This window comes from Amblyomma americanum, chromosome 8, assembly GCF_052857255.1.
Source record: "Amblyomma americanum isolate KBUSLIRL-KWMA chromosome 8, ASM5285725v1, whole genome shotgun sequence".
Taxonomy (NCBI): Eukaryota; Metazoa; Arthropoda; class Arachnida; order Ixodida; family Ixodidae; genus Amblyomma; species Amblyomma americanum.
The window spans coordinates 22,499,999-22,509,882 of record NC_135504.1 but is presented as its reverse complement, the minus strand read 5'-3'; the positions used below and the strand labels follow the sequence as shown (position 1 = coordinate 22,509,882).

At 51.4% G+C, this 9,884-nt stretch overlaps 1 protein-coding gene across 1 annotated transcript; it reads left to right on the top strand.

Annotated features, from left to right (window-relative positions):
- Positions 1–207: 207 nt before the first annotated feature.
- LOC144102217 (protein argonaute-2-like) lies at positions 208–9,585 on the top strand. Its single transcript, XM_077635529.1, has 4 exons — positions 208–346; positions 1,186–3,466; positions 6,202–6,331; positions 8,777–9,585. The coding sequence occupies exons 1-4, from the start codon at positions 208–210 to the stop codon at positions 9,464–9,466; spliced, it is 3,240 nt and encodes a 1,079-aa protein (XP_077491655.1). The 3' UTR covers positions 9,467–9,585.
- Positions 9,586–9,884: the final 299 nt, after the last annotated feature.

Here is a 9,884-nt window from a genome sequence, read left to right as displayed (position 1 = left end):
ACGGTAACTGTGGTGCCGTGCGCAGGACCGCGTGGTTGCAAAGTTGCAGCCGTACGGAAAGTGCGCAGTGTGGCCGTAGGAATTGCTTTTTACTGCAGCAGTCGCAGCCTGACACGTTACGAGCCCGTGGGCTTGAGGAGGCAGCAGTGACAGCGGCAGTGTTGTGCGGCGTACTACTTCTCGACGAGTGCCGACGATACACGAGACATGGCGTCTGAAGGTGCAGGTGGCCGACGTGGCAGAGGTGGAGGCGGTGGCTGGGGCAGAGGCGGTGGCTGGGGCAGAGGCGGAGGCTGGGGCAGAGGCGAAGACCGAGGTCGCGGACGTGGAAAGAGCCCCTACAAAGGTGAGAGCACATATTTCAAAACTGTTCGAAGCTGGTGCGCTTAGGCTCCTTACACTACCTCCAGTGCACGAGCTGCTGCAAACGAAGCCATGCCATTCTTCTGGAACGACGTCTTACGTTATCCAGCTCATTCCGCAGTTTGCTTGGGGGAACACGGTCCACATTCAGGGGAGGCGAACTTTGTGCGCCTATGTAATTTATATCCAGCTCCGCAATGCACTACCAGTGAAATCGTGCAATTTGTTTTCTTAATTTACTGCTGCATTTTTTAAAAGGCGCCTTTTGTGTCATTGTCTAATTACCAAAAACAATGACAATTCATGATATGATTATCGCCGTTCCTTGCACAGCTCCTGCTTAGGTGCGTTTAACAAGCAATGAACTGAAATTGGCTGTTGGCCCCAGATGAAACATGTTTCATTCCTTCCTACGACCAATAATGCATTTTCTGCTTATCTCCTTTTGGAGTCTTTTTTTCTTCAGAAAAGTGTAATGGTGCCTTGAAGATAATAAGGAGGCAGCTCCAACCCCCCAATTTCAAAGGGAGACATAAGTTCTGTTGGTCCCGAAGGTTGTTCTGCTCCTGTCTTGCACCTGCTGATGATCTTAAATGCGTCTTGGTGTCTCGCAGTGCAAGGGCTACGTGCGTGCTGGAATATCAAGGTGTATTAATCAGACTAGCTATTCTGGCGACTTCTTTGGTTACTAACCATCTGAAAACCATACTTGCACACTAGGTTTCACCTGTCTGCATTTGGAGGTGTCAATTTTTCGTTGACCTGCAAGCCTTCATTTCTCTGCACTGCTCACACCTTGTGCGTGGCTATTCCTTTTTCCAGACGTTGTCCGTTCCAGTAAGATTGAAAATTCCACGCACTTGGTCTTCACTGCAGACGGAGCCCCTCGTGAACAACAGGGACCTTCCCGGCCCGCGGCAACACAGCAGCAGCCTCCCTTACAGGCATCCGAGCGGCGGTCCACCGAGGCCCAGCAGCCAGCCCACATGCAGGCCGGAGGTGCTGGCATACGATGGGCCGACATTGCTGCCGCACCTGCTAAACCAGTCATGCCTCGGCAGCCGGTCGCCCAGCCTGAGGGTGCTGCGGCAGCCTCCAGAGAGCCCGTGGGCATGGGCGCCATACGGAAAGCCTTGCCCGCCGTAGCACCTGCTCCTTCTACTGATGTTCCACAGCAGGCGGCTGCCGCACCTGCTAAACCAGTCACGCCTCGGCAGCCGGTCGCCCAGCCTGAGGGTGCTGCGGCAGCCGCCAGAGAGCCCGTTGGCATGGGCGCCATACGGAAAGCCTTGCCCGCCGTAGCACCTGCTCCTTCTTCTGGTGTTACGCAGCAGGCGGCGCTGTTTCCCCCGCGAACGGAATATGGCACAGCGGGGACTCTGATAGCCCTGGAGGCCAACTACTTCCAGATTGAACTGCCACGCGGCAACGTGTTCCACTACGATGTTACGATCCGGTCCTCTTCAAAGGAGGAGGACGGCAAGGTACCCGCAGAAATGACTCTCTGCCTCAGCGCACGCGTCAACAGGACGGTCATCCAATCCCTTGTGGATCAGCATGGTGAAAAGCTGGACAATATTCGGCCAGTATTCGACGGCCGCAAAAACTTGTACACACGCAAGCAGCTGCCCTTCACGAAGCGAGACTTCGAGGTTCCGTACACTAAGGATGGCCGGGAGCGGAAGTTCAACGTTGCCGTCAAGTACGCGGCCACGGTGAGCTTGGATGCGCTGCATAAGATGTACGAGAGGGAAGTGCACGTGTCGCAGCAGGCGATTCAGGCGATTCAGGCGCTTGATATCATCGTGAGGCACGGCCCCTGTATACAGTCTACGCCCGTCGGCCGGTCAATCTTCGGGACTTCAGAAAATGGGTACACCCTGAGCAGTGGCCACGAAGTCCGCTTCGGCTACTACACAAGCGTGCGGCCCACTCAGCAGAAGCCCATGCTCATTGTTGACAGCTCGGCAGCGGTGTTCTACGAGGCCATTCCACTTACCAGTTTCGTAAAAAAGCATTTTTCTGATGGCCCCAACAGGGTCAATCTAAACAGTGCCACGCGGCTCGACGAGATTCAGCGCGATGCTCTCTCCGCGGAACTCAAAGACGTGAGAGTGCAAGTTGATCATTTGAAGCCCCCTCGCAGGCATCGAGTGGTCAAGGTGACTCATGAATCGGCCCAGCAGCTTGAGTTCCCATTCAAGGACGGCAGTATGACGACGGTGGCCAACTACTTCTTAAATCAGCGCAACATCACCTTGAAGTACCCTCTCCTGCCCTGCATTCAGTCCGGCACCCTGCAGCGACCCATCTACCTGCCACTCGAGCTCTGCACCATTGTGGAGGGGCAAGCCTACAGGAAAAAGATTAGTGCAAGCATGACCGCGCAGATGATCAAATGCACCGCACATCCTCCAGATGAGCGCTTCAAAAAAATAGCGAAGTCGGTCGATGAGGTAGTGTGTGCAAGTGAGCCGTACCTACGTGCATTCGGCATCACGGTTCTCAAGGGTAGCACATACCTGAGCGGTCGCGTCCTGCCTGCCCCTTCCCTGCGCTTTGGCGGGGTACGGCAGGAGGCACAGCATGACTGCAAGGGTGTGTGGAACTTCAAGGACCGCTGGCTCCTGCAGGCTATGCCCGTGACGAAATGGGCGATTGTCTACGTGGCATGTCGGAGATCAACAAGTGATTTCAATACCCTCAAAGCAAAGCTGCCGGTCGTCGGTGGTCAGCTGGGGATTACCGTGAGTCCTCAGCCTGGTGGGTATCGAGCCAGGACGCCACAGCAGACTTTGGACCTACTAAATCGCCTCAAATCCGAAGGCATTGACTTCGTCATTGTTGTGCTCGGGGATAAAACTCTCTACGCGGACGTTAAGGAAATTGCGGAGGTGAAGGTGGGTATCATGACCCAGTGCATCACGGAGGAGAACGCTACGTCCAATTGCACATACTCTCTCATCACCAACCTGTGCCTGAAGATCAACGCCAAGCTAGGCGGCACCAACACTGGACTCTTCCGCGGTGACCAGCTGGGCCGGTTGCTCGGAGAGTCTATCATCATCGGGGCCGACGTAACGCACCCAGCACCAGGAGACGGGTGAGCCGCGGAATGTCCTATATTTCGCGCAGAAGCGTATCCCACGAAGCACGTACCTTCTATAAGACTTCAAACATCTAGCAACGTCTAACTCTAGATTGAAACGTTTAAAAACATTACAGCAATGGAGGTTTATCCACGAACGTTTAAAAAAAAAGTTGGGCTGAGGCTTAGCTAAAGTGTTAAGCCTGGATATCTCGAAGCGAAAAGCTTCGTGGCGATGCTCGTGGTTTAGCTTAAGGTTTCATACATAGGGTTGCAATTTGGGTATACCTTTCTAGCTTTTCCAAAATTTGTCTCAGGTATACAAAGCTTGTACAATCGTCAAAGATCCGGCAAAGGTCATAGTCTTTCACACACGTGGCCGAACGGGTTGTCCACAAAGTCTGTCGTAAAGACCTTGGTCACGCTGGCACTTTCAGAGTTTCAACATGTAGTCTGTGTAGCGGCGAGTCTTTACCTCTTCATCCATATCGTCGTCGTCGTCTTCACTCTGTTGGCTGCTAACACTGGTATAGGAAGGAAGGCCTCAGACGTTGCTGGCACATACCCACTACGGGGGAGTGGCCAAGACACAGGCGGTTAATTGCTGGATACAGGAAAGTTTTGACGGGAAAGGGAGTGGTAATAGGATCCAGCCTGATAGATTGGAAGACGGAAGGACAGGGGTCCTGTTAACTTGGAGATCGAAGACGGGACAATGGCTTAATGTGCATAATAGTATACAATGCCTGTAATGTTCCAATGTCGTACTGACTGAGAGCGGGAAAAAGAAATTAGAATGTGAGTCGCTGCGTTTCTTGAATAAAAATTTGCACAGCAGAGCGCACAGTCCTGTCGCTTCGTCCAAGCAAAGAAGCGCCAATGGAAAGAACAACCGCGGAAGACACAGGCAAGCCCAGTTGATGAAATGGAATGTGCAAAAGACGCTTCCTCAAATGATAGAAGCGGCGGCAGAACAGCAGGAAGTGATCTATTGTCTCAGGTTCGGCACAAAAAGGGCACAGTGGGGAAGCCGCAGTGAGGCACTGGTAGCAGACGCGGCTAAGAGCCGCTTTTGAGCGTCTTGCCGTTCGTCGTTTAGCGAGACGCTCCTATCGTTGTGCTCGAGTGTTTCGGTTGCTCGTTTAGCTCTGGCCTTTTCATTCGTTCTTCGAAACCGCTCGACGTCTCCCGAAGTAGTCTTCGCTCACCTGTCCACTCTCAATTGACGCAACCAAACGGCGCTACTCAGCGTCATTTTGCCGCCGCTTAGCAAGCTGTGCCTCTCGTGATTCTGGCGTTTCAGCCGATTGTCTAGCCTCGCACTTTTCATATCTTCGCTGGTTTTGAGCAAACTCCCACGCTACCACTTCTGGGTCTTCTTCTCCTCCTTCCATGGCGAAAGGTCAGACGACGGAGTCAGCGCGCGGTGGCTACGACAGCAGTGGCTGCGGCAGCACCTGCGCTCCGCGTGACGTCACTCGGTTTCGCGCATGCGCAGCTGTGGCAAATCTGTAGTGTGGCTCACGCGAAGCCCGGTGTTGACGAGCCTAGTGAAGCTTTTCGCTTCAAAATACCGTCAATTGAGGTTTATTCACAAACCTTTTAGAAGCTTCTTTAAACATACAATTTCCAAGCACCGTTTTAAAAATTTCTGGCGAGAGGTATACTCGGGAACGTTTAACGTGTTTATTTACCAGCCATTTGTTCCCAACGCATCTTTGCATGCATGTCCAAGTATACTTGACGCAAACAGTCAGTAGGGCCGCCGCGGTGGCTCAGTAATTATGGAGCTAGGCTGCTGTCCGGAAAGACGCGGGTTCGATCCCGGCCGCGGTGGTCGAATTTCTATGGAGGCGAAATTCTAGATGCCCGTGTACTGTGCGCTGTCAGTGCACGTTAAACAACCCCCAGGCGGTCAAAATTTCCGGAGCCCTTCCCTACGGCGTCTCTCATAGCCCGAGTAGCTTTGGGACGTTAAACCTTCATAAACCAAACCAAACAGCCGATACATGTGAACTAACGCCACAGTGAACCTAAGTCCAATCATATGAATTTTTGTGAATCCTTTATTTCGATGATTAGTGACGACTGAGCTAGCCATGTGAATGACTCCGTGCGCAATTAACATGAGATAATTGCGCACGGCCATTACGGCAGCACATATCCTGAGCGAACTGCACATATCATGAGCAAACAATCTGCAGTTCTAAAAAACATGGGCACTAAGCCTAATGCAGTCCTACTGGTTGATCTTAGAGGATTCTGAATATATAGCACACTGTTGTTGAGTCTATAGGCTTCATATAAGCAGCGATTTCCAAAAAAAAAGTAAATACGTTCCTACTAAGAGGTTTTCTAGATCTTTTTTGGCGGTGCATTAGCAGTCATATAACACCTTTTTTTGCCTCCTGGTCTACAGAACATCTGAAAATAAATTTCTTCTAGACAATACCGTGCACTTTTGTAGACGTTTGTTACACGATGCGTAGCGTGATTCGTGTATCATTGTAACTAAAGAAATGGAACAGCAATTGGAAAACGGGGTGTTCAAACGTGTCTGAATACTCAGAATGGAAAGCCAGTGCTTGATGACCCTAATTCAGCAAATTTATTGTGTCGTTGCTGGTCTTCTGTCGTGTTGGTCTTTCTCTGCCTAATGCAACAGCTCGGTCTCTCATGGCCGGTCCGCCGACCGGTTGGCCCGTCGTGTTGTGCTCATGACGGCCCCCTTTCCTCGCTATCAAACACAGGCAGAGACCCTCCATTGCTGCCTGCGTGGCAAGTGTGGACAAAGTTCCCTCCCAATACCGAGCGTCCATCCGTGTCCAGATGCAGCAGCAGGAGGCCGTGGCCAGGGTGGAGATCATCGAGGACCTGAAGGTCAGTTGGGTGCAGGTCTGTTTGTGGCGCCAACGAGGTGCAAGTGCGCAGAATGTATTAGACGTATAGACCTACTATGCTATTTCATCCTGAAGCACCCCTACCCCCTTAAGCCCAGTCTGCATTGTTCGAAAGCAGAATTGTAAGCGGCCCTGGCGTACTTCGAGACCAAGCGTCTTCGGAATATCTGAAATGCGTGCGTATTTTTTGGCTCGCAGCACGAGTGCGCATTTGTATCCGTGAAAAACTTCGTTACATTTGAGAGGTGCCTTTATTACGCGTAGAATTTAACTGATGCAAATGGAAAATGGAATCGAAGTGCCGTAGTGGATGGCTCCGGAATAATTTCGACCACCTGGGGATCTTTAACGTCAGTGCACGTTAAAGATCCCCAGGTGGTCGAAATTATTCCGGAGCCCTCCACTACGGCACTTATTCTTCCTTTCTTTCACTCCCTCCTTTATCCCTTCCTTTACGGCGCGGTTCAGGTGTCCAACGATATATGAGACAGATACTGCGCCATTTCCTTTCCCCAAAAACCAATTATTATTAATAAACCGCCCTGGAAAACAAGAGGGTTGAATTTTTTTTTTTGGCAGGCCTCGTATAGTTATTGGTTAAATCTGAATCGTAACAGCACAATGTTTGTAGGCAGTTCAACAGCCACTAAGAAGAGCTATACAGACAATCAGCATTCAGACGTGTACTTAGCCACCCAACTAGGGGCAACAAGATGGCATACAGTTTCGAAGCGAAATGTGCCGTTACAGCATGTCATTCTGCATCACTTGGTGCTGTGACAGGACGGAGGCGTTCCAGCGATGCAGTTACGGCGGAGAAATGCTAGCTTTGGGAGCAGTCTCGTTCAAACAGCGAATGCAGCGTACTCCTATGCAGTTTCAGCGATCCGAAAACTGTAAATTACTAACGTAATGCAATAGGAAGCGGTTGCTTCTTAAATTTTTCTATACGGCAACCGCACTAGGGAACGTAACAGCCCGTAACAACTTATGAATCGCAGAGCAGGCGCAGCGACTCCATCCTGCATAAAACTCAAGCCCCCCCCCCCCCCCCCCCCCCCCCCCCGAAAATCGAGGGTTGAACGGAAACCCTCTTGGTCGGGTACGGCCAAGCATATCGTGTCCATCCATTGAATGAATGTTGAAGAGGCTCCGAAACTCATAACCAGTGCATTGTGTTGCCTGTCGGATACAAACAATGAGTTAGTGACGCTATTCGGATCGGTTATGGCCCGTGTACTTAACTGGCTCGCAAATAGTCATGGCGCTGACGGTACGTGACTATATAGTGGAGGTTTTTACCAGTGGATATGACATCATTGGATGGGAGCTTGATGATTGGACAAACGGTAAATATACTGCAAATTGTTCATAGCTATGTTTCGCGTTCTATATTACATAAGCAATATATACCACCTGGTTTGCCTTAGATAAAAGCGCTGTACAACAAAAATACACCACCCGAGGCTCTGGCTGTTTTTCCTTCGAAGGACTTTGCGCCTCTCTGTACACACCCAACGACCTAGCGCACAGCAAATTTAATTATGGCTATCTGTTCGAGCCATTGCACTCTACAAGCGTTCGTTTCGGTCCCAAGGAAGGATGCGTAGGAAGGTTATATCGTCAGCTTGAAGGATCACATGGCGCCACGTTCCCGTCAACAGCGCGTGTGCCTAGCTTGCCGTGACCAATCAGCGCGTTCCTATAATAGCGAGCCATGGTCCGCGGTAAACAGGAGCGGCACGCTACGCGTGAAGTGTCTAGTATCTTGCGCAGGCGGTCATTCCGCCGCAGTATCTCGCGCTCGAGTTGCGATCCCTAAGTCTCGCAACGTCACACATCAGCGTTCCCTTCTGCGCCGCCGACGTGACGATGAAGCATCGCTGGGTCAGCTGGGCGTTCACCTGGTTGCTGTAGCAATGAAAACGACGCTACCAGCCTTGGAAAGAACGAGTTACAGAGATTAGGCAGCCACGGTGTGCAAACTTCCGCGATGTGCACAGGTAGGCTGTTTTGATTGGTCCCTCCCCGTGTCCTCATTGGGAGAAGGGAATGGAAAGCCCCACTTCTTTTGGGATACCTTCATTGAATATCTCTCGTTCCTATGCATCTATTCCTATAATTCTTTTTGGGTAGGCATGTGACATACAGAATCCATCTCAAGCATAGCCGGCGTCTGGTCAAGTGTTTCGCAACCCCTTTAACGTTAGGACCATTCCTACAGTGGTCCGTGTTTCGCCTTCAGTTTCAATGTGACAACCTCTGCTTGCAGCCTCCATAGTCTGCCGTGAGGAGCACAATTCACCGCTTGAGCGAACTCGGTACTGTGTACACCTTGCTCGCTTATTGGCGGTGTTCGCTTTCGTACACCTCTTGTTTCGTGCATCGCAGTACAGCAACCAACCTCTGCTTGCTGTTCGTGCAGGAAATGGTCAAAGAGCTCCTGCGTGCCTTCTACCAGGCGAGAAAGGAGATGCCACGCAAGATCATCTTCTACCGGGATGGCGTAAGCGAGGGCCAGTTCAGCTCTGTACGAAACTCCGAGTTGTTGGCCATTCGGAACGCCTTCCGCGAGTTGAGCCCAGAATCTCAGCACGAGCCGCAGGTGACGTTCGTCGTAGTCCAGAAGCGTCACCACACTCGCTTCAAGCACAAATCCAAACATGAAGGCAACAAGCGCCAAGGTGGAGCTACGAACAAGGATGTCAAATCTCAGGGCAACAAGCGCCCAGCTGAAGCTATTAACATCCCTCCAGGCACGGTCGTCGACACGGTGGTCACGCACCCCTTCGATTTCGACTTCTTCCTCTGCAGCCACGCTGCCATCAAAGGCACCAGCAGGCCCGCCCACTACTACGTACTCCATGACGATTCGAAATTTTCTGCAGACTTCCTCCAGGAGCTGAGCTATTACCTTTGCTACACCTACGCTCGCTGTTCCCGCAGTGTCAGCATTCCAGCGCCGGTGTACTATGCGCACCTGGCGGCGTTCCGCGCCAAAGAGCACATCGCTAGTGCATGCAGACAGCGGAGAACAATGAGCTTAACCACCATGCAGTACGAGAGGGCAGTAACAGTGAGAGAAAACTTGAAAGACACAATGTACTTTGTGTGAGTACTTCCCCCACGCTCCGACTGCTTTTGCGTCGCATGACATTTTAATGACTCGCAGCTTTCTTTTACGCGTGCTATTCGCGCTGAGCAGTATGACAGCTTCAGTCATGGTGACTGAGGCAATGCACAAGACAATGTATTTCGCGCGAGTACTTCGACGCTTGGGCTACTTCAGCTTCGAGTGATATATGGTTTTATGACTCGATAATAAATCTCGCTTTTATCCTGTTTGTGGAATTCGTTTCCATTTTCAGAAACCGAGAACATTCTGGCTGCCGGTTTCTGCAGTTATTTTTTCGGGGGACTGCACTGAATCCATGAACAAGTGCTCCAGATCCGCTGGGGCGATTATTGACACGAGTTGCAGCTGTACACTCGGCACGCTGCAAAGAGGTGGTTCTGTGGAGATAACTTGAGGC

What these genes read in the sequence shown, in the direction of transcription:
- LOC144102217 (XM_077635529.1), top strand. Translation starts at nt 208, where the DNA reads ATGGCGTCTGAAGGTGCAGGTGGCCGACGTGGCAGAGGTGGAGGCGGT. An exon ending in TGGAAAGAGCCCCTACAAAG is followed by an intron (nt 347 to 1,185) that starts GTGAGAGCACAT and finishes TCCTTTTTCCAG; the next exon opens with ACGTTGTCCGTTCCAGTAAG. An exon ending in CACCCAGCACCAGGAGACGG is followed by an intron (nt 3,467 to 6,201) that starts GTGAGCCGCGGA and finishes TATCAAACACAG; the next exon opens with GCAGAGACCCTCCATTGCTG.